Source organism: Acomys minous (genome assembly GCF_964271855.1).
Source record: "Acomys minous genome assembly, chromosome: 2".
Classification (NCBI taxonomy): domain Eukaryota; kingdom Metazoa; phylum Chordata; class Mammalia; order Rodentia; family Muridae; genus Acomys; species Acomys minous.
Window position 1 is genome coordinate 315,461 of NC_140484.1, and position 24,244 is coordinate 339,704.

At 42.6% G+C, this 24,244-nt stretch overlaps 1 protein-coding gene across 2 annotated transcripts; it reads right to left on the reverse strand.

Moving 5' to 3' along the window:
* Positions 1-2,615: 2,615 nt before the first annotated feature.
* Positions 2,616-23,973, reverse strand: DENND10 (DENN domain containing 10). Of its 2 annotated transcripts, XM_084748850.1 has the most exons (9): positions 23,849-23,973; positions 21,044-21,240; positions 19,231-19,310; positions 15,923-16,071; positions 14,835-14,946; positions 11,834-11,934; positions 9,275-9,382; positions 8,038-8,132; positions 2,616-3,093 (listed from the first exon to the last, which is right to left on the reverse strand). In XM_084748850.1, the coding sequence occupies exons 1-9, from the start codon at positions 23,901-23,903 to the stop codon at positions 2,917-2,919; spliced, it is 1,074 nt and encodes a 357-aa protein (XP_084604976.1). In that variant the 5' UTR covers positions 23,904-23,973; the 3' UTR covers positions 2,616-2,916. The 2 variants fall into 2 exon arrangements, with proteins under 2 accessions (XP_084604976.1, XP_084604977.1); XM_084748851.1 differs by lacking the exons at positions 19,231-19,310; positions 23,849-23,973 and having other exon boundaries at positions 21,044-21,181.
* Between the last annotated feature and the right edge of the window lie 271 nt (positions 23,974-24,244).

Below are 24,244 nucleotides of genomic sequence, written 5' to 3' on the forward strand. Positions count from 1 at the left end.
GTCCCAGCACTCGGGAGGCAGAAGCAGGTGGATTGCTGTGAGTTCAATGCCAGCCTGGTCTATAAAGTGAGTCTAGGACGTTCAAGGCTACTCAGAGAAACCTTGTCTTGAAAACAAAACCCCCAAAACCCCCAAAACAATACATTTTCCCTAGCCAGACTTTTTTCTTCCATTTTTTTGTCTTCTTTCCTCCTCCTCCTCTTCTTCAAGACAGGGTTTCTCTATGTGTTGGCCCCAAACTCCATTCTGCAGAGATGGCTCTCACCCAAACCCATCCAAGGCTGGGCTGCCATTCCGCCAGCCCCTCAGACCCCAACCAGTTGCCACAATGTACTTGGTTCTTTGGATGCCCCATAGGACTCAACCGTGCCTTAGCTCAGCTCCCTACTGTTTACCCAGCTGTGTCTGACAGATGCCTTGACATCCATAACCCTCACCCCAGATAGGCATAATTTCATGTTAAGAACTCAAGAGTTCAGGTGCCGCCTCAGTTCAGTGCAACAGCACCTCTGTTGACATTGCCTTGTGGCTTTATAGCCTACTCTGGCTGTTCTCTGAACCTTCCTGCCTGTATTTGGAGACCAAGTTCTGGTCCCCAATACCCTTGGAAACCCTCTATCTTACTCATCACTTGTCATTCTCGTCTCTTGTTTGCAGGACCTAATATCTGGCTCCTCATGCTTTTCTGGCCCTTTTTCAGAAGCTGTTCCTTCTGTTCTGGAGGCCTTGAGAGCCCACAATACTGAGCAAATTATCCTTTCCACTGGCTCTGACAGCACCTCATTTCTCTTATCAGACCTGGTCCCAGCCACACACAAGATGTGTTGGCTGGTTCTATTTCCTAGCAGACTGTCTTTAGAGATGATGTACACATATTTCATTACTGCAGTGATGTTTCCACGCTAAACTTAGCAACGGTGTTTATGCCTTTCTATTTCCCTGTCTGCAGGACAGTTACTTCAACATTTGGTTTTTGTTTTTAAAGTATCATAGCAGCCCAAAGAGACAAAAACAGATAACGTTACCTACAAAATGGTTCTGTGCAGCCACAGATGGGTACCACACAGAATTAAAGGTAGAGAATGATGGGCTAGAGAATGGCTCAGCATTCAAGTGTGCTGGCTGCTCTTCCAGAGGACGCAGTTCAGTTCCAAGCACCCACGTGGCCAGCTAACAACTGCTGGCGACTCCAGCACCCTCTTCTGATACCCAAACATGGCATACACACATATACCAATAAATAAGTTTTTGTGTGTGGGAGGAGGGAAAATCAGGATAGTAAGGAATGTGTGGTAGCCACATCTAAAATCCCAGCATACAGGAGGCAGACAGATCTCTGAGTATGAGGCCAGCTTTGCCTGTATAGCAAGTTCCAGACCAGACAGAGCTGCACAGTGAGGGTAAGGGACAGAGAGATGACTCAGCAGTTAAGAACACGTATTCTTGCAGAGGATCCATGTTTGGTTCCTGGCACCCACACAGTAGCGCGTTAACCATAATTCCAGCCCCAGGAAATCCAGTGCCTCTGACAGTCATGAGCCAGGCATACAAGTGGTACATGTACATACGTGCAGGCAAAGCACTCATACACATAAATCAAAAGACCACAAGATGGTCTTCCAGTTGGAAGACTACCTTAACACTACTTAAAATGTTATCAAAATGTTTCTATTACATCATACATTTGTAATTTTAACAATATTGCAAGAAAAGGAAGAAAATGAGAAATACAGCAGAAGTTATTTTCATAAAGTGCAAATTTAATCCTCAATTGTTAGCTACAGTAAACAACTTATTTCAGGTCCTCCCTGTTCCCACCCAAGGACAAAAGGGAAATACTATTTTTTTATGTTTACTTAAATGCCTAACAATAAGGTTTAAAAAAAAGACCCAACTTAGATAAAGTTTTTGCAAACATGTTTTCTGGTAAGGTTTGAATGTTCTGTAACTGTACTGAAGAAAGGTCACCTTTCATAATTAACATGAGTAGATGTAAGGAATGCATAATTTAGACAGTTGTGCTTGTCTGGCAATTTTAAGATCTCAAATTAAGAGTGTCTAGTAACAGTGTCCTTGATGGTGTGGCCAAATGCTCTTACTGAAGTCACTTGGAGACACTGTCTAGTTTTGGCCTGACATTTGATGCTCATGTTCCTTTACCAACACACGCATGGCAGGAAGCACCTGCCTAGCATACACGAGGCCACAGGTTCCAGCACCTGCACCACAAACAAAAACCAACCAAGGTTCTGTTTCTTACACGTTTACATTTAAAGGTGGCTTCTTCTGCCTCTTTTCCAAAGACACTGCTAGCAGTGCTTAGGCGAAGAGTACTAATGGCTGATGCTTGGCAAATGCTTCTATCTAGGGCAGTATAAAGGTTGTTGGAGTTGTCTACTCAAGTATAAAAATCTATGAAAAACCCTCATAATACAGGCAAAAAATTCAAAGGTCCCAAAACATTTTCTTTTACAAGAAAGTGCAACTGCAGTATCTCTTGGGTCACCTTTTAGACAAATCTGCAGAAAACATAGCAGTTAGGCTCAGAAAGTAAAATCACTCATGAGGAATTCAAGTTTTTCCCTAGAAGAATAAAAAGCAAACTTTGAGGCAGCTTTCTGAAAATAAACCACTAGGTTTATGGTTATAATGAGACAAATAGGGATGAACAGTGACGGTTTACATGTGCTGATCTGTGTAGCTACCCTTAGTACAGCAGTTGAAACTGTCCAGCACTGGATCAAATTGGCAGGGAGAAAGATCACAATTGTTTTTGTGTGTTTCTCCGGTCATATCTTAATACTTGGAAATACATCATTAAAAATAGACCCTTCCTCTGTAATCCCAATGCTGTAAAGGTCAATGGGTACTAGAAACAAAAGGGAGTCCTATAGGGCTGCAGACGACACTGGACAGTCAGACCTTCAGCATCTGTTCTGCGGCTGCTAGATGATAAAGGAAGTTCTCTGTGGAGGGTGGAAATCGCTTTTGCTTCAGCGCCTCAACATTGAGAACGATCTTTCCCCCATCATCTGACACTTCTGAAAATGGTGCCAGGTTGGTGAAGACTTCTTTTGTTTTTAGGGCAATGTCCTTTAATAGAACAGGAAAATACACAGCATGTTAATATCTAAAAATGTTAATTGTTCTTTCCTAGGACTCTCCTCATATCAGATTAACTTCATAAATTCTCCCTGCCATCCCCACCCCAAGACAGGGTTCTCTGGCTGTCCTGAACTTACTTTGTAGACCAGGCTAGCCTCCAACTCAAGACACTGCCTACCTCTGCCTCCCAAGATCGGGGATTAAAGTCATATACCACTATGCCTGGCTGTCATAAATTCTTAAAACAAAATTATGTTTACAATCACTGCAGTCATTTTAAAGCACATAATGCATTGGTACTAAGAACAGTCATAGAGGCCAGACATGGTAGCATACAACTTTGATCCCAGTGGGAGACAGAGGCAGGTAGGTCTCTGTGAGTTCAAGGCCACTCTGGTCTACACAGTAAGTTTCAGGCAAGCCAGGGCTTGAAGAGAAGAGCTAACCGTGGTGGTGCATGCTTTTAATCCCAGCACTCAGGAGATGGAGACAGGCAGATTCCTGAATTTGAGGACAGCTAGCAGGCACCACAACCCACCAGGTAAAAGCTAGCCACCAACAATCCAATTAATCCCTAAGACCCACATGGTGGAAGGAGAGACTCACATTTCTTAAAGTTGTCCTCTGACTTCCATGCAATGCAGTGACATGTACTCACACACACATACACATAAATAAGCACAATAAAATAATAATGAAGAATAGTTACAAGGGCTGGCAAGAAATCTCAGTGAGTAAAACCACCTTAGTTCAATCTGCAGATCCTACAGTGGAAGAACCAAATCTAGGATGTGTGTAAATGCACACATAAACAGTAATTAGAAAGAAGCTGGGCAGTGGTGGTGCACACCTTTCACCCCAGTACTTGGGAGGCAAAAGCAGGTGAATCTCTGAGTTCGAGGCCAGCCTGGTTTACAGAGTGAGTTCTAGGATAGCCAAAACTATACACAGAGAAACCCTGTCTCAAAAAACCAGTAAGTAGATAGATGGTTAAGAGACAGACAGACAGACAGATATAATTAAAAAGAAAAAAGTACAGTTGCCCTGTCGTACTGTTTCTAGGTTTTTGCCACACCAAACAGGCATTGAGTGCCCAGAAGCAGTCAACTCCTTTCTTCCTTGCAGAAACTTGATAACCTGTGCCTTATTTCTCCCTCTGAATTCACCAACTCTGGTACCTTATCTGAGTCACATAACTTGTCATTTTGTGATTGGCTTGTTTCAAGCAACATGTCACTATGTCCTGAAGGTTCACTCCTGGCCATTAGGTCTTCCCCTTCCCTAAGGCTAAATAATACTCTATTGTATGATATGCGCCTAGAAGTGGAATTGCTGAGTAATATGGATACCACTTTTTGAACAAGTCTCTTCCCCTGTTTTCCAGGAGAATAACCTGGCACCTGCCACATGGGCTTTATGCCTGTTCAGTAAAGACCGGTGACCCATTGGAACCCACATTAAAATCATGTCTTTTACATGTTTTGATGACATCACAAACTCATTCAAATTTTTTTTAACCTTATCACTTTCACTTCCCTTTCCCAAGATCTCATGCACTACACGGAACTATCTACTATCTATGTATCACTTCTAATCCATGAGAAATAATTCAAATCACCCATGACTGTAACCTCTGTAACTGACCGCATCATTAAGGATGGATGCTGCTCAGGCTACTGCCATTGCTCTTCACTGCCCACTGTAACTAGATGCTACGACCGTGTTGCTGACTACACCACATGCTCAGCTGTAGGACAACAGACGTTAAGCTGAAACTGATCGAGAAGCTTCTCCCTGCTTGCTAGCTTTCACGGTGCCAGAATGTACTACATATCGGTCACTGGCACAGAAATGACAATGGTTTTACATCGTGTTAAACACTGAATACTGTAAAATTTACCTGCCAAGTAATATATGCCCACCTCTGGTCCAATATCGACATGGCTGTTACAGTAACAATCATCTGCTTTCTGACTGGATTTGTTCCACAGGAGAGAATTCTTGACTGCTACTGTAAACCTGGTTGAAAGCCCATGACTGGGGGTCGAGGGAAGAGGTGGGTTCACACTAGTGTGGAACATACTATTCTCTTTCCTAAATGGATCATACTGCCAAATGCCTTCTAAATATTTCTGGTTACATACATGTTTATAAACTGCTTTCATGCATGGTCAGGGATGCTTCTTTCTGAAGTGAGCAGTGGTTAATGTGGACACTCAAAAGGATCAAAGTGCTGAAAATAAGTGACTGAATGCTCAACCCTAAGCAGGACATCTATATCACCAACGCACAAGGCTCACAGAGCACCACAGAATCATGGAAGAGCAGGTGGAAAATTAAGCCCTAGAGGATGGAAGAGAAACCTGTGGAATGCTGACACAGCTGACACCACTGTGGTCACTGTTGGGATGTAGTCACTGTAGGGTGCTCATGCTCCACTGGTTGGCTCCACACTCATGTGCAAATAGACAGGACCCACTGAACTCAGTGTGTAGAGGGCGGATATGGGACTAAAGAGATGGCTCAGTGCTAAAAGCACTTGCTGCTCTTCTAGAGGACCCAGGTTTGGTTCCCAGCATCCACAAGTGGCCCACAACCCTCTGTAAGCCCAGTTGTAGGGGATCCAACATCTTCTGACCTCTGTGTGCAATACAGTGCACAGACATACATGCAGACAAAACATTAATATACACACACAAACATATATAAAGATTAGATAAAGGCCAGGCATGGTGGCCCACACCTTTAATCCCAGCACTTGGGAGGGAGAGGCAAGTGGATCACTGTGAGTTGGAGGCCAGCCTAGTCTACAAAGTAAGTCCAGGACAGCCAGGGCTACACAGAGAAACTCTATCTCGGTATAAAAAACAAAAACAAAGACAAAAAAGATTAGATGATAGATAGACAGACAGACAGACGGCTGGATGATGAATGAATAGATGGAACAAAGTTGGGAGGGAATGTATTAGAGAGATTCACAAGTGGGGAGGCGGGCGGGTAGCTATCTATCAAAGTCCAAAATATACTATATACATGTGTGAAATCCTCAAAGAATAAACTTAGAATGGTATTAAAAAGGATGAATGTTTCTGCTCTAACCCTGATAGAGAGACAATGTCAATTCACACAGGAGGATAGAATTGTCTGAGTCTTGAGAGGGGACCATTTTTCCTGCCCATGCTGCCCAGGCCACCAGCACTGCAAAGAGAAAATGGTGCTGTTAGCCAACCCTGCTGCCCCTTGCATCTGTTTATACATCAACTACTCCTTAAAGAGCTATTATCCCCTCCACAGAATTTTCTACCTCAATGCCTTGTTTCTGCCACAGCATTTATTGTAGTTCACAGTGTCTGTCAGTTACTATTATTTTATTGATTTGCTTCATTAAAAAGTAGGCTACAGGCCGGTGTGGTAGCGCACACCTTTAATCCCAGCACTTGCAAGGCAGAGGCAGGTGGATCTCTGAGTTCAAGGCCAGCCTGGTCTACAAAGTGAGTCCAGGACAGCCAGGGCTGTTACACAAAGAAACCATGTCTCAAAAAAAAAAAAAAAAAGTAGGCTCCATTGAAGTTGCCAGCTCGTATAGCCAGGTGGGACTTCCAGTGGAGGGAGGGGGACACCAACCCACCCATAAAACCTTTGCCTCAAAATGTGTCTTGCCTACAAGAAGTGTTGGGATAAAGATGGAGTGGAGACTGAGGGATTGGCAAACCACTGACTGGCCTAACTTGAGATCTACCCCATGGGAGAGAGCCAGCCCTTGATACTATTAATGATACTCTGCTATGCTTGCAGACAAGAGCCTAGCATAACTGTCTTCTGAGAGCTTCATCCAGAAGCTGACAGAAACAGCTGCAGAGATTCACAGCCAATAAGCTGGGCTCAGGAGTCTTGCAGAAGAGTGGGAGGAAGGAGAGGATGGAAGGGACTGGGATCAGGCTGTAAAGTGATTGAATGAATGAATGAATGAATGAGCAGGCTCCTTGAAGGCAAGATGTTTATTACACCGAATCCACAGTCATGGCTCAAGGAATACTGAGCAGATGGATAGATTCAGGATTCAGGAAGAAATGTGACAGGTGGGACCAGGTGAGCAAGTAGAACCTACATCTGAAAGATGCTCCCCTGGTTGCAAGGATGAAGATAAGCCTAGGCTATGAGATAGATCTAAGTGGCTAGACAGGGAGTGAATTCCTCAGAGAGATAAGAACAGGCAAAAGAGCAATTAGGAGACTGGAGTAGCCTCCGGTCAGGAAAGGGGATTTAGCACCATAAGAAAAACTCAGGAAATAAAAGCCACTTGTCCTCCTAGGCTGGTGAGGGCAGAGGACAGGGTGCCACACTAGTGCATATGGATACTGTTACCTTAACAAGCAGACCTCCCCAGAGGAGCTGGCTCTTCAGGGTTCAAAAGTGGAGATCTGGGCTGGAGAAATGGCTCAGTAGTTAAGAGCACTGGCTACTCCTCCAGAGGTCTTGAGTTTGATTCCCAGCAACCACATAGTGTCTCACACCCATCTATAATGAGATCTGATGCCCTCTTCTGGCATGTAGGTGTATATGAAGATAGAGCATTCATATATACATAAAGTAATTTTTAAAAAGAGGAGACTGGATACCAAAGGTACTGCTTCATTACTGTTCCTCCATGAAAATTCCTGTAGCAGGATGAAATACACTGGTGGTCCTCACAGGCATTCCAGACCACTCAGTGCTTACAATTCTCACGACTGGAGCTGACTTCAGTTCCAGTCCCAGTAATGACCTACACACACACACACACACACACACACACACACACACACCATTATCTTGCCCACTACAACACAGCTGGGCTGCCCCCTGACACTTGACTCTACTATGATGCCCTGAGAGTGTGCAATGAGGCTGCTTCAGGATGCTTCCTCGGTCACGAGGCAGATCAAGGGTTACCTGTATCACCTGGCCGTCTGACTTATCTGGGTCTTCTGCAGACTGCACAATTAGCTGACCGATTTCTTTATGCAGTTTGCCCATTGTCATGGCCTCTGAATAAAGCAGAAAGAATGTTGAAGGAAGACTTAAAATTTTATACAATAAAAAAAAACCCAAGCTACTCAACTGAAAATCTGAAAGACCACACTAAAGAACTTTTCAAAAGGCAGCAGATAACCCTCCATGTTTCCATTTTATTTACAAAACACAAATATAGCAGTATAATCACCAATGCCAAATCAGATTTCCCCTTCATATCTACCTGATAAACTGAATGAAAAAACCCTGACTACAAGTGAGCTGTGACTTGAAGGCAAAAGTCTAACTTGTCCAGGTCTTTACAGTTAAGCACACACCTTTAATCCCAGCACACTAAAGGCAGAGGAAGGCTGATATCTGTGAGCTGTAGGCCAGCCTGATCTACATAATGAGTTCTAGTATAGTTTAGTATAGTTAGGACTATGAAGAGAGATGGTCACCAAAGGGGTGTGTGTGTGTAAGTGTGTGTGTGTGTGTGTGTGTGTGTGTGTGTGTGTGTGTGTGTGTGTGTGTGTGTGTTCTGGCAGGAATGCTGTGAAAGAAGAACTTCCCTTGGTGGCAGCAGAGAACATAGCATATGCAAATCCTTGGAAATATACCAAGGACACCTCCTTGGTCACATCAATTACAGATGCTGCTCCTGCTGTTGGCAGATAGAAAGTTCTGCTTCACTGCAAGGGCCACTCTGTCCAGACCAGGATGAGGGGCTCTGCAGTCACAGCAGGAACCAGGCAGCACCGCCCCTTCTGGCTCTGGCCATGGCCGTTTTCTATCATTTGAGTCTTACAAGAGGTAATATTTCCTAAGGTCAGGCTCTATTTTCATTTTTCCACATGAATACAGTCATGTTTGAAATTTTAAAATAAGTAAAAAGAGAACGATTCTCGTTTTACTCATTTGAAGTGAAGCTGCTCCCACATTTGGAAACTGATGAAAGATCACACAGAAGTTATGCGCAGCAATCCCACCTGTCTTTCTAACACACGTAGGCCTGCAGGAGTAAACTGTACACTCTAGACACTGAGAAACTTCTCTAGCTACGGCAGATGCCAAACAGGTGCTCATATCCTGGCTTTAGTGAATCGGCCTAAAACTTGTAGCTACTTGGCTTTTACCTCATGTTAATATTTTTACATAGACTAGAACAGAAAATCACCTTTTGCAAGTGGAGCAACAGTGATCTCACTATCTGCCAGATTCACAAACACATCGTAGAGGTCTGGTCTGCTGCTCACCTCCACTTCCACGAAGCCAGCAATGTAGCCTGCATTGCAAATTCATCAAATTACTGGAGGAGAAAGAAACCATGAGGTGAAGGTATCAGAAGAACCTGGCAGCTCACTGGCTGCTTTTCTTCATGGTTTCCTACTATTCAGGAGCATTAGCTGTTCCAGTGGTACTTAGTAGTTGCTAAAAAATACACATGGTTCAAAGTGTTCTACAATTTTTTGGTTTTTTTGTTTTGTTTTGTTTTTTGAGACAGGGTTTCTGTGTAGCCTTGGCTGTCCCAGACTCTGCAGCCCAGGCTGGCCTCAAACTCACAGCGATCCACCTGCCTATGTCTTCCAAGTGCTGGGATTAAAGGCATGCGCCACCACACCTGGCTTAAAATTTAATTTCAATGTCAAGGAACAGGCTGGAGTAAAGCATTTACTTTTTGCTTAGTGCTATCTAGGCCAAGAATGTCAGAAAGTAGGTAACTCTCAGCTGGGAGCCTGGTCTACAGGACAGCCAAAGCTACACAGTGAAACCCTGTCTCAAAAAAACAAACAGACAAACAAACAAAGAAGAAGAAAGGGGGGAGAAGAAGCCTATACCAATGCTCCTGTGTGTATCTGTCTTTCTGAGTGCTCTCCTCTCTTTTTCTCTTAACCCTCATGTAGAAGACATATTGAAAATATCATTTTATTAAAAAATACAGTTCTGGAGCTGGGTGCAGTGGCACACACCTTTAATCCCAGCACTCAGGGAGACAGAGACAAGCAGATCACTTTGAATTCAAGGCCAGCCTGGTCGGAAATCCTATCTCAACGACCCCCCCAAAAAAAAATTACAACTGTGATTTAAAAACAAAGAAAAAGACTGTCAGAAAGCAGTCCAGATGATACTTGATAGGCTGAGGTCAGATGTTAGGGGAGGAGGGCTCCCCCTTTCTGATGACTAGGGGAAGGGAAAGAGGAAATGGTGAGGGGAGGGGAAGGAGAGATGAAAGAGAGTGGTGGGACCAGGAGGCTGCGAAGGAAGGGGCTACAACTGGCAGCTAAAGTGAACAAATTAAAAAATTTAAAATAAATTACCAAGCCAGGTGTGGTGGCCTTTAATCCCAGCACTCGGGAGGCAGAGGCAGGTGGATCACTGTGAGTTCGAGGCCAGCCTGGTCTGCAAAGAGAGGCTGGGACAGCCAAGGCTACACAGAGAAAGCCTGTCTCGAAAAACCAAAATAAAATAAATAAATAAATAAATAGCCAGAGGTGACTCTATATAAAGAAGGGAAGAAGGAAGGAAAAAAGAAAAAGAAAAAGGTAGCACTGGTTGCTCTTGCAGAGGACAGGAGTTAGATTCCTAGAACCCACACAGTGGCTTACGGCCATCTGTGACTCCAATTCCAAGCCTCTTTAGGCACTAGACCCACAAGTGGTTCACAGACATTCACATAGGCAAAACATTCATAACATAAAAACAAAGATTTTAAATAATAAATCTTTAAAAAGGAAATATTGGGTCCAAAATCAGATACTACATACACAGCCTGGTCCACAAAGCGAGTCCAGGACAGCCAGGGTTACAAGAGAAACCCTGTCTCAAACAACAACAACAACAACAGAAGGGCAACATCATCATCATCTTTGATAAAAGGACCTTTAAAATTTTAAACTACATTCCTTTATTACATGCATATGTGCTTATGTGTATGTATGGGCGTATGCATATGCCACAGCATACATGTAGAGGGCAAAGGGCATCTTTTGAGAGTCAGTTCTTTCCTTCTGCCATGTAGGTTTCAGGGATCAAACTCAAGCCATCAACGTTAGGGTTAATGCTGATTCATCTCATTGCCCCTAAAAGAATCTTTAGTGCATAAAAATACAGAGAGTATTAAATTTTAAAAATTAAAAAATTAAAAAATTTTAAAAAGCCTATAGAAAGTTACTATTTCTGTAGACACAAGTAATAAATGAGAAAAAACATTAAGAGGTTCAAAATAAAATCTAAACATTCAAGATAAAATTACTGATTAATTGGGGCTGGGAACAGCTCGGTGGCTGTGGCCTTGCTTAGCATGCCTAAAGCCCTGGGTTCAACTTCTTTCTTTCTTTCTTTCTTTCTTTCTTTCTTTCTTTTTTGATATGGAAAAGTTTATTATATGAAAAGGGGAGGAGAAGGAAGAGGGCATGCCCCAGAGAGAGACAAAAGACAGAGAAAAAGAGGTGAAGACAGGTAAGAGAGCAAGAAAGAAGAAAGGTAAGAGAGCTCAATTTCTAATACCAAGAAAAAAACAAAACAAAACAAAAATAACAACAAAAAGTTAAAATTATAATTTTGTACATTTTACCACAACTTTTAAAAATGTTTTAAAATGAAAAAAAGTCACTGTATTTGAAAAAAAAAAGTTTTATTATTCATTTTACCAATGTGTGCACACCCCACCAAGACAAATTTTACATAGCAAACAAACATAAGCAGAGTCTTTCCTCCCCTGGATGTTTTCATGTACCTGTGCACATCTGTAGGCCTTCCAGCTCCTCAGGATGGAGGTGCACGTAAGAATGCAGGATAGTCCAATCCTGTCGATGCCACACTAGGGCAGGCAGGGTCCTAAAAAATAAAGGCAAAAAATTCAAGTCATACAGTCACTGGCCTTCAGCTTGCACATTTGCCTGCTCCTTCCCCTTCCAAGAGGAAACTCTCAGGATAAAGTGCTGTGGATGGCTAGTCAGGAACTGAAGTATTAAATGTACTAAAACCTCTGGACTTGATAATAAAGTAATGTCTGTATATGTGTCGTGTGTGTGCGTTTTGGGACAAGGTACTGCACCCTGGCTGACTTAGAACTCACTATGTAGCTGGGCTGGCCTCAAAATCATGACAATCCTCCTGCCACAGCCTCCCAAAGTTCTGGAATTAAAGGTATACGCACCAGACCTGGAGGAGGCTGCATTTAAACTACCCTTTGGAACAGACTGGCTACACAAAGCTCAAGGTGAAGTTTCCAAAGACGCACAGTGATGGCCCTTAAGTTCCCCTTCAAACACAGCTGCCAACTGCTGGGGACCCAAACTAGTCCCAGCAAGACAGAAGCTTTCTAGAAGTCTCTTATTTATATTTACAATTCCAACCAAACTTGTAAAATGTGTTGTTTTCTGACACATTTAAACAGAAATCCTCGCAGCCGGGGGCTGGAGAGATGGCTCAGCAGTTAAGGGTACTGGCTGCTCTTCTAGATTTAATTCCCAGCACCCGTTAGGGGCTCACAACCATATGTAAATGTGGTAAATGCTCCAGGAAATCAGATCAGCAGATTCTTTATACTTATTACTAGGTGATGAGTGTATAAGAGCTGATTAAATTCCCTTTGTATTTGAAATTTTCCATTTAAAAAGTTCTAAAATAGCCAGGTGGTGGTGGCGCACACCTTTAATCCCAGCACTTAGGAGGCAGAGGCAGGTGGATCTCTATGAGTTTGAGGCCAGCCTAGTCTACAGAGTGAGTCCAGGACAGCCAAGGCTACACAGAGAAACCCTGTCCTAGGGTGGGAGACAGGGGGTGGGGAGATGAGTTAGATTTAGTAAACAAAACATTCCACTCCCCACACCCCATGCAGCACTAACAGTGAGTCAGGTAAAACTAAACCAAAGAAACAATTTACTTATAACAGAGGTTTGCAAACTAGGCCTCATGGACTAGCTGACTATCAACACAGTCATGTTTACTCATGTCAGGCAGCTAAGAAACTGGCAGAAACAACACAGTTCACATGCCTAAAATATTTATTATATACGTGTCTGTCTGTGTGTGTGGTACATACATGTAGCAAGAATTTTGGTTTCTTTAAAAACACAGAAATAATATAACATATTTTTGTTTTCATCCCATTATAGAGATATGGGGCTGCTTCACAGCAGCTGACTATGATCTGCCAGCTACAGATGTTTCTATGATTGTGTGACGTTAGAATTCTGGGGACTCTTCAGAGGGTATATAAATGCTTGGGTTCTGAGAGGTGGTGCAGGTTGTTTGTTGGTTCTTGGTTACCATTGGTCACCTCAATCACACTGATGGTTTGGCCCCCATACACTCATGTTTTTGGATGCTTGGTGTGCCCGGTGGAGTAATATGGTCTTGCTGGGGTGAGTGAGTCACTGTGGGGTGAGCTTTGAGGTTTCTAGTGCTCATGCTCTGCTCAGAGTGGAATGAGAGGCTCTCTGCCGCCTGCGGGGGAGTCCTCTCTGCCGCCTGCAGATCAGCAAGTAGCACTCGCTGCTCCTCCAGCACCGTGTTTGCCTGCCAACATGTTTCACACCACGATGATAATGGACTAAACCTCTGAAACTGTAAGCCAGGCCCCCAATGAAATGTTTTCTTTTGTAAGAGTTGCCATAGTCGTGTCTCTTTACAGCAATAAAACCCTAACTGAGACAGTCACGGTTTGTTTAGTAGTCATGCACAAAGAAAAAACACCAACAAGAAATTAGATATCCTGATGGCAAAGACCAAACTTGCCCCAAGGAACTCAATGCCCCTAATCAGCAGGAAAAAAAGTTATTTAATGATAACATTACCCCCTTTCTAACCAGACTTATTTAGGGATCTCTTTCCTTTCATCTCTATCCTTTTTTTCTTTCTCTTCTAGTGTTAGGGGGTTGAAAGGGAAGAAGACAAGGGGTGGAGAAGGGTGGAAGAAAGAAGAACCCACAAAACAGCAAAGACCAGTTACATATAGACATATATATTTAATTTTAGTTTACTTAATTCTATGTGTATGACTGTTCTGCCCAAATTCATGTCTGTGCAACACATGTATGCCTGGTATCCAACAAGCTACAGATGTTTAAGAGCCACTATGTGGGTGCTGGCACTCAAACTCAGATTTGCTGGAAGAGCAGTCAGTGCTCTTAACTACTGACCCCATATCTCCAAACCCAAGCTGAAGATTTCTTTCAAACAAAAGTTTGATAAGTCATTATTATCTTCCGAAGAAATATTTGTAGTCAGGATTCCTTTAGGAAAGTGTGTACATACACTACTCCAAGCACACAACCCACATATATTAACATATACATCAAAGAAATGTTAGGTAGAGCTTTTTCTCCCCGGGATGCTGTTGTCTACCAGTGCACATCTACAGGCCTACTTTTGGTTTTTTAAGACAGGGTTTCTATGTGTAGCCCTGGCGAGACTGAAACTCACTCTGTTGACTAGGCTGGCCTCAAACTTGGAGATCTGCCTGCCTCTGCCTCTGCCTCCTGAGTGCAGCCTCTGCCTCTGCCTCCTGAGTGCAGCCTCTGCCTTCCAACTGTCCTATTTCTAAAATCAAATAAGAACTTTCAGCCAGGCGATGGTGGCTACTAGTTCTAAGGAAGATCACAAAAATGGTACTTTACTTAGACTAACTCATACTCCTTTTATTCAGTATGTATCAGAACATAGCACACAGTAGCATCCAGTGTCTCCAACTGTCAGGAAAGCTTATACTTTTTAATAATTAATGATGATACCTTGTAAACTCCTGGACAGCTTCTATTTTGGGGTGATAGACAACAATTCGTTTTTTCAGCATCAATGCTGTGTGTAAGATAACAGTTTCCATTCCAAATTGAGATACAATATCTTTAAAAAAAAAGATAATATTGCATTAAATACATAATGGCATAAACTTTCCTTTAAAAAGAATTCTTGTCATATAATTACAAAATTATTTTAAATATACCAGACACATTTAGGCAAGTGTTATTAGGTGCAGACATATTTCACTTGGTGGATGGGTATGATTATTCATGTATATTTAGCAGGGTATAATATCATAGTTACTAGCAATGCCCCACAGGGACTCTGTGCTAGATGTACAGATAACTCCAGGCTCCTAAACTACAACAAATAATAATACAAAAGAGACCCAGTACTTTTCGTGAAGGCTGGGCAGTGGTGGTGCACACCTTTAATCCCAACACTCGGGAGGAGAGGCAAGTGGATCTCTGTGACTTCGAGGACAGCCTGGTTTACAAAAAAAAAAAAGAAAGAAAGAAAGAAAGAAAAAAGAAAAAGATAAAAATCTTGAAGAACACCCAACCTCAACCAAATGTTCAGGAACCACTAAAGATTTTTTTGTTTTGTTTTTTGTTTTTGTTTCAAGACAAGGTTTCTCTGTGCAATAGCCCTGGCTGACCTGGACTCACTTTATAGACCGGACTGGCCTCGAACTCACAGAGATCCACCCTGCCTCTCCTCCGGATTGCTGGGATTAAAGGCTAGCCACCACGCCTAGCTAACTCCACCTCCTTTAAGCTCTGTCTTTAAACTGCCTGTCATTGCAAATTCCTCAGCTATGAATATTTCTATAAGAAACACAGTATGGAAAAGATTGTCACAAAATAGATTTTGCGTAGACAGAACTCTAAGTAGTAAGAAACGTAAGAGCTGATGTACTCTTCTGTGTAGGAAATACATGTTAAAAGGACCTTGGACAAAGAAACAAAACATACACACATACAATGACCTTAGCTTGGGGCTTTTGTTGCTGGCCAGGGTTTGTTTTTTTTTTGTTTTGTTTTGTTTTGTTTTTTTTCCTTTTTCCTTCCTTCCTTACCTTTGATGGAGCCTGCAAGGTATGCCTTTCGAGCATCAAAGTCTCTGCTAAGGAAAGAGCCATTTTCTTCACTCTGGCAGATCCCCTTGGTGAGAACTGCAATGTAACTCTCCATCATTTTAACTGGGCTTCCATATTTCAGATATATTCTGTGAGAAAGGACAAAAGGTGACAGTGCTTTTGATGCAGTATAGGAAATGTGGAGAAAGTCACCAAGAGTAGACACTGGTACTTTCTAGATTATAAAGTAACCTGGTAGCATTTCCAAATGTGCAAACCTGTCCATACTTTGAAATACAACACTTAACAAATGTGGACCATTTCTTTGAGGAATGTTCTTTATCTTCCCTGATGTCTGGAGATGTAGTCCCTCTACAGGGGAATTAACAGTGGATCCCCAAGGCTGTTACTCCTAGGAAAATTACATTTTTATGTCCTTTTATATCTTATGCTCATAAGTGCTCACAGTGTTCTCAATCACACAGCTCTGGTTTATTGCCTCAGCTTCTTTTGACAAGGAGTTCAAGGCATTGTTCACAGAGAAAGCAGTAGTTGTCCACAGAACCCATGCTTATTATAAGCAATCCTAGAGGTAACCACATCTAGATGATTAAGAAATCCATGCTCTTTAAAGTTTTCAGTGATAAACACAGACATCTGTCACCAAGTTAAAGACTTCCCAAAAATGCTGACAGGAAGCCAGCTGCATTGAAAGAGCCCAAGTTAAGCCTCTTCCCCTTTAAATCCCTTCCTGTGAACAACTAAGGCTACTTCTCTCCTATGTATTTATAGATGGTGATTGTTTGTTTGTTTAGAGACAGTGTCTCTCTGTGTACCTTGACTGTCCTGGAACTTGCCATGTAGGCTGGCCTCAGAGTGCTGGCATTAAAGGCCTAAACCACTATGCCTGGCTTAGAGCTACATGTTGCTTCAGAACCTTGACTGGGGCTGGTGGTTACTTCAGTAGTCAAGAGTGGGCTTAGCCTGCTGGAGGCCCCGAGTCTGATCTGCAGCACTGAATAATAATAATAATAATAATAATAATAATAATAATAATAATAATGATGATGATGATGATAATAATAATACTAATAATAATAATAATAATGCCATTTGCCATTACTGGGCATACTTGAGCCTTTCAGTAGCTGATGTAATAGAAAACTGAGAAAAATTAAACTGACAACTGATTTTTATAACTGACTACTTGAAAATTATATTTATTGTAAGCTAACTGAAAACTAACTGTATTTTACTGATTACTAAATACTTAAATTTCAAGCTACAAATTGAAAAAACAGTGGGGAACAATAAGTAGTGTGAACTCTAAGGTATGTCAATCAATCCACTAATTCAAAAACAAGCTTATGCAAACAGAATGCTGCAGGGACGATGTGACCTGGGGCTGCATGCAGAACAGGCAGTGGGGAATCTTAAATTGTATTGTAGATTCCTCTGTGTCACTGATACTTTTTTTAAAAGATTTATTTATTTTTATTTTATGTTCGCTGGTGATTTGCCTGCATGTATATCTGTATGAGGGAGTCGGATCCCCTGGAGCTGAGGTTACAGACAATTAGTTGTCAGCTGGGTACTGAATCTAGGTCCTCTGGAAGGACAGCCAGTGCTCTTAACCACTGAGTCATCCCTCCAGCACCATCATTGATTTTTTTTATTATATGCTTCTTAATAAAAAATTCATCAAGCTAACAAACGGAAACCAACTATAGTAATGGAGAAGTCAAATATAAGATTGGTGAGATGACAACCCTGGGCCATGGGTGACAAAAAGAACAGCCCCTTTGAAAAGACTCTGCGGGAGAACCATGCAGCGTAGCCCAGAGGACCATGTTCACACAGGAACCCTCAGGCCTGCCACACCTGATGTGTACGGCAGCTTCCAGGTGTGCACAAAACCCTATTAGCCACAGGGACTAGAAGATGAAAGGAGTGATGGCAAAGAATGCCCCAGAGATCGACGCCTTCTGGAGTGGCCTCTGCTGTATGTTACAGGAAGCACACCTGCCTGACTCACCCCAGAAATGAATGTAAACACCTCTACAATCACCTCGCCACCATGAAAAAGTATTTGATCATGGGTGTGTACAAAGACATCAAGCACATGTGTAGGAACATGAGAACACATGTAAAGCTGAGCACATGGAAGCAGAAAGAACAGAGGATAGAGGATAGAGGAAGTGGCAACTGCTGAGTCATCCCTCTGCCCTGCGACAGCAACACTGTGCACTACAGGAACTTTGGCCTCTAGGCTTCCTGAGTGGAAGTGGCACCTGAAGCAATACTGCCTTCTGAACGTCAAAATACTTCCTGTTCAGTTCAAGTGAGGAACTAGGCCTGCCTGGGGAGGTCAGATGCAGTGAAGTCTAATGATTTTTAGAAAACACCTCTACAGTGTTTTCAGTTTGCAGCGTCTGGACTTCAATCCTTCCATCAATAACAATCTCAGCCATAGAACAGCAGCTGTTTCTGTCAACAGTGAGCCATACGCGTGCAATTTGTCTTTTCACAGCAAGTCTTGTAGTATGGCTAATTATATAAACAGTAAAACCTCACTTTATTAAAATACAATCTAATTGAAACTCTTCGATAATGGAGTTTTTCTTTTTCATTTATTTATTTGTTTGTTTGTTTATTTGAGACAGGGTTTCTCTGTGTAACCTGGGCTGTTCTGAACTAGCTTTGTAGACCAGGCTGGCCTTCAACTCACAGAGATCTGCCTGCCTCTGCCACCCGAGTGCTGGGATTACAGGCGTGTGCCATAGGACAAGAGAAACTCTGTCTCAGAAAAAAAAAAAAAAGGTAAAGAAGCCAGTGTCTGGGTGGTTGTGGCACACTACTTTAATCCTAGTACTCAGGAGGGAGGCAGAAACAGGAGGATCTCTGTGAGTTTGAGGCCAGCCTGGTTTACAGAGTGAGTTCTAGGACAGCCAAGGCTACTAAGAGAAACCCCGTCTCGAAAAACAAGCAAACAAACAAGCCAATATTCCTAATTAAAAGAAAGATTGAGACAGACCAAAAGAGGCAAGCACTCCAAGATGCCCAGGAACTACAAAAGCCATGACAAACTGTTCTTTCTTCTCCCCGGCCCATTTTCCCAAATCAGAGGATAAACCCACAAACCAAAGAGAAAGTCACTCTTTACAAGTCAGACTCTGCAAAGCCAAAACGGATTAAGTCAGGTAGACTAAAGACTGACGTTGTTTCTTTCACGTGGACATTTTCTGGGTCACTACTGAATGAGATCTTTGTTTCAGTGAATTAGCATTTAACGTAGTTTTCATACAGACCTACACAATATCCTAGTGAAGGCGGCATATTTCTCTGGGTTAAAATCTTTGGCGGTCAGAACAATAGAAAAATGAGTCACCTGTCCAAAAGAAACAAACAAACAAAAGCACACTTTTTAAAGATACTTGAACAGAATTCAATAGATACTATAAAAGATTAATTTATTACTCTATTCTAACAAACCTCTTGGACATAACGTAATTGCATTTAAAAGACCAAAATGCCAAAGTCTTCACTTGCTTCTCTATCCTTGTTTTATTTTGAGACAGTCTCACTATGTAGCACCTGTTGGTCTCAAACTTGAGGCCTTCTGCCTCAACCTCCCAAGTGCTACATGTGTGTGTCACTGTGCTCTATTGAAAAACATATTTTGAACTATCTAAACCTTACTGTTTTAAAATCTGAAACACAGGTGTGATGCGAATGCTGCTACAACTTGGCCGTCTGTAATACAAAACACAGACCACACCCTCTTAAGGCTCATCAAGCCTTTCCATAAAGAGCTGAAAGAGGGAGCGAGATGCTTTAGCAGTTAAAAGCATTTGCTGCTCTTGGAGAGGACCCAAGTTTGAGTCCCAGCACCCACAGAGCAGCTCACAACTGCCCTTCACTCCCCCTCCATGGGTTCTGACACTGTCTTCTGGCCTCTGAAGACACCTGTATTCACATGGGCATGCATGCAAATCAAAGTAAAAACAAAATTTGAAAGAGAAACAACAAACCCACCCAACTGATATCAGTGCGTGAGTGGCACACCAGTCTGTAATGGCAACACTTGGGGAAGACCAAGGACAGAAGGATCAAGAGTGAGTATGTAGTGATAGACTGTGCGACAATGTGGTGCAGTGTGATAAGGAGTGAGTATACAGCTAGCGTGGGTTTTAAAAGACCCTGTTTCAAAACAAACAAACAAACCACGAAAGAGAAAAAGGACTTACTGAACAAAAACCAAAGATCTTATAATACATGGAAACTTCCAAACTTGACATTTTCTAAGAAGCCTATAGCTGTTCCTAAATGATTTTTCTTATACTATGAAAACAGTCAACACTATTCTCTGTATTCTGGACATACTTCATACAGTCCCATTATGGCTCAAAAGTTAACCCTGAAAAGTGAAAACAGACACCCCAGGTACATGCAAGAGACTCAGCAACTTGTTTCCTTGTTTTTTTCTTGGAAAAACAACAACAACAAAAAATTTAAAAACTTTTTGACTAGCCTGGAATGCATTATGTTTAATTTGGCAATCTTCCTGCCTAAACTCCATAAGAGTTGGGATTACAGGCATGTGCTATTACTCCTAGCTTCTAAAATAGTCTTATGTTTTTGAAATAGGTGTTACTATTTAACTCAGGCTAGCCTGGAACTCCCTGTGGAAGCCAAGCTGGCCTCTAATTCACAGAGATCCACCCACATCCCAAGTACTGGGATTAAAGGTGTAAGACAGCACCGTTCTAAAACAGTTTTCAATTATGGAAAAAACTCCTTTTTATTCAGTATGGCATTGAAACTGCTTTATATCTCTAGTCCATCAGAGTGTAACTTTGATAAAACAGACTACACATCCTCAAATTGTTGAGCATTCAAATAAAAACAATGGAGATCAGTATTTGTGCAGTAAATGGAGTGTTAAAGGGAATGGTCCCACTGAAAATAAGGCTTACTGCTTCCAAGTGTGTACTGTGATACACAGAGTCTAAATCTTACGTTCTTAAATCACTTTAGATATTTTGGGTTTTTCAGGGTTTTGGGTTTTTTTTGTTTGTTTGTTTTTGTTTTGTTTGTTTTTTAACCTTGAAGAGGTCATACCTTTTTCAAAACTGAAGAATCTGGAACTTCAACTGTAGTGATATAGAACCATGTTCTTCTGTACTGACCAAAGACAAAGGGGTGGAGAGCTGTGCTTCTGTCTGTCAGGCAGCACTTGCGGAGCAGCAGCTTCCGGAGTGAGGCTGTCGTGGAAGGGTAGCACCACACCCACAGGACTTCTCCATTAGTGTCCTTTTCTATGGTGGAAAGATGGTCACTGTGAGAATGTCAAACAGCAGCAAGGAACGTGAATTGATTGGTTACTCAGAAGCATTTTGTGGAATCATTTATAACACCCCACTTTACGAAGCAACCCAGATCATTTGAGACACAAAATTCACGTGAACTTATGATGTGCATTTGCTTAGTTGCTTTTGTTACCACTGAAGGCAATCACAAATTATGTGGCTGAATTATGTAGATAGATTCTCTCTATTGCCGGGCGGTGGTGGAGGCGCACACCTTTAATCCCAGGGCTTGGGAGGCAGAGGCAGATGGATCTGTGAGTTTGAGGCCAGCCTAGTCTACAATGAGAGTCCAGGACAGCCAGGGCTCTGTTACACAAAGAAATCCTGTCTCAAGAAAAGAAAAAAAAAAAAAAAGATTCTCGAACTTCTCCCACCAAAAATGCTTATTGACATATAATTATGTTTTTGCAACTTGGAAGACTCTTCATTAAAAATACACAGGAACAGGTTGTTAAAAGGAAAAAAGGAAAGAGCTAGGCATATAGGCAGAGCCATTGAAGCCTTGAATTTGATCCTTAATCCCCTTCCCAACAATGAAGGAAACAGTGAAACCTCCTTTAATTCATGTTACCACATACAGTCTAGATTTTTTTTTCAGTCTAGATATAAATGTTACATTTTTCCCACTGCTATGGGTTAAACCCAACACATCTTATGTGCTAACCAAGAGCTCTACCACTCTGCCAAAATTTTTACAATAACAATAATAAAAAGCTATCTAGTCCTTATGTAGTCTTATCACCAAAATAAACAGCTCAATTACAAAAAAAGGAAATAAAGAAATAAGGGGCTGGCTCAGTCCCCCAAAGTATTTGGTAATTACAGATTTGTGTCACTATGCCTCTGATAACCCCTTTACTTGGGAACATGGAGGTGGGGGGAAGGGAAGACAGGGTTTCCCTGTGTAGTCCTGGCTATCCTGGAACTTACTATGTAGACCAGGCTGGCCTCAAACTCAAGAAATCCACCTTCTACTTCCTATCAAGTGCTGAAATTAAAAGCATGCCCCCACTATTCAGCTTAGAAATACATACCTTTGGGCTGGAGAGATGGCTCAGAGGTTAAGAGCATTGACTGCTCTTCCAGAGGGCCTGATTTCAATTCCCAGCAACCACATGGTGGCTCACAACCATCTATAATGTAGTCTGATGCCATCTTCTGGCCTGTAGGTGTACATGCATGCACAACACTATATACATAATAATAAATTTTTAAAAAGAATTATTTAAAACAAAAGAAATAAATACCTTTGTAACATTCAGGATGTAATCTGAATAAATTATAATACATTAAATTTTTTTAAAAGAAATAAATACCTTTTAAGTGCATGTTTGAATAAAAACTAAGAAAAAAGAATAAAAACTAAAGAGATAATAAATAAATAAATAAAACTTAAAGACCTGTTGAATGGACAAATATATTGAGGTTATTTGTGATAGAGTGTCTCTGTGTAATCCTGGCTGTCCTGGAACTAGCTCTGTATACTAGACAGGCCTCAAACTCAGAGATTCGCCTGCCTCCTGAACGCTGAGATTAAAATTGTATGCCGCCACCACCATCCAAGTCATTTTCATCTTCACAGGTTAGCTCAACCTTAATTCTGAAGTGCTGACAGGACCAAGATGCCTGAATTACTTAGGATTTGTTTTCAAGCAGTTTTTAAAAATCACATTAGAAATTAATACAAGGGGGTTAGAGATGGCTCAGCTGTTCTTCAAGAGGCCTGGGTTAAATTTCCAGCACCCACATGGCAGCGCACAACTGGCTCCAGGTCCAGAGGGTCTGAGGTCTATCTGGCCTCCGCTCGGCACCAGGCGGTGCACAATCATACAGTCAGGCAAACACTCATACCAAATAAATAATAAATAAAAATTTACACAAAAAGGAGTGAATACAGGACAAAGACATTGTTTGCGCTCCTGAAAAACAATTGTCGCAGGGATTTGGTAAGAATAAGCAACTCGCGCACTCTGCAATGAAGGATAGTGTCTAAATGTGCCTTCGAATCTCAGGAGAGAGACTATTCGAAAAAATTCATAAAGGTCCACTCGTTCTTGCAGTCCAGTGCTGTCACCTACAGCCTGGATGGGCTGCACAAGGTTCGCTCACAGACTGGACTGTGCAAAGATACCTATGAACTTCCTCACCACGAATGCCTATAAACTAGCCGGGGTCCCACATGTGACCACGAAGGGACTCCAGGAACATCTGGGTCAACTGACATGGAGTTCTCCACCCCGGAATTGGAGACTGTGGGTCACCAAGCACGGGTTCCAACATCGGCCCCGCCACTTCCTGGGGTGTCCTGCCAATGGCACCCAGGGCCCCCGGGCGGCACCCATACTCTCAGGGGGTCGCAGACGTGCGCGGCGGCCCCAGCTCCCCAGCCGCCAAGTCCCAGAGCCCCGCCCGCCCGCAGGCCCCACGTCAGTCCCCGGCGCCGAGGAGGCCCAGCTCACAGCCCAGGTCTACCCCCTCCCTGGCGGAACAGCCCGGCGGATCTGAGGACCCGGGCGGAGCTGCGGCACGCCTGGCGGGCTAGAGCCAGCGTCCTCACCGATCAGCCCGACTCCGAGCATCAGCTGCGTGTCCGTTGCCACAACCGCAGCCATCTTCCGCTACCACCCCTGCTCCGCAGCGCAGGTCCCGCCCCTCCTCTTGGCCACGCCCACATACAAGTCCCGTCCCTTCCGGGAGGGCGGAGCAGGCTCTACAGGTGCCGCCTCTGCCTTCTCTCCCTTGGCCAGAGGCTTCTTGCAGCTCCACTACAGTTTGGTCCTTGTTCTATCACGGAGAAATAGCTGTTTGTCTAGTACCATAGAGATGGATCTCTATTCACTGGTTTTTTACAAAAACAAATAATAATTGTAGACTTAATATGTAAATGTTGCAGCTTTGAAGGGAAAGGCTTCCCCTACGGAAGTGTTAGCAGTTTCCACAATGCAAATGTAAC

Coding starts and splice junctions, on each gene's coding strand:
- DENND10 (XM_084748850.1), bottom strand. CDS start 23,903: ATGGCTGCGGTTGTGGCAACGGACACGCAGCTGATGCTCGGAGTCGGG. Junction 9,383..11,833: donor AGGCCTACAGATGTGCACAG/GTACATGAAAAC, acceptor TTTGCAATGCAG/GCTACATTGCTGGCTTCGTG. Junction 8,133..9,274: donor TGTTGCTCCACTTGCAAAAG/GTGATTTTCTGT, acceptor TGCTTTATTCAG/AGGCCATGACAATGGGCAAA.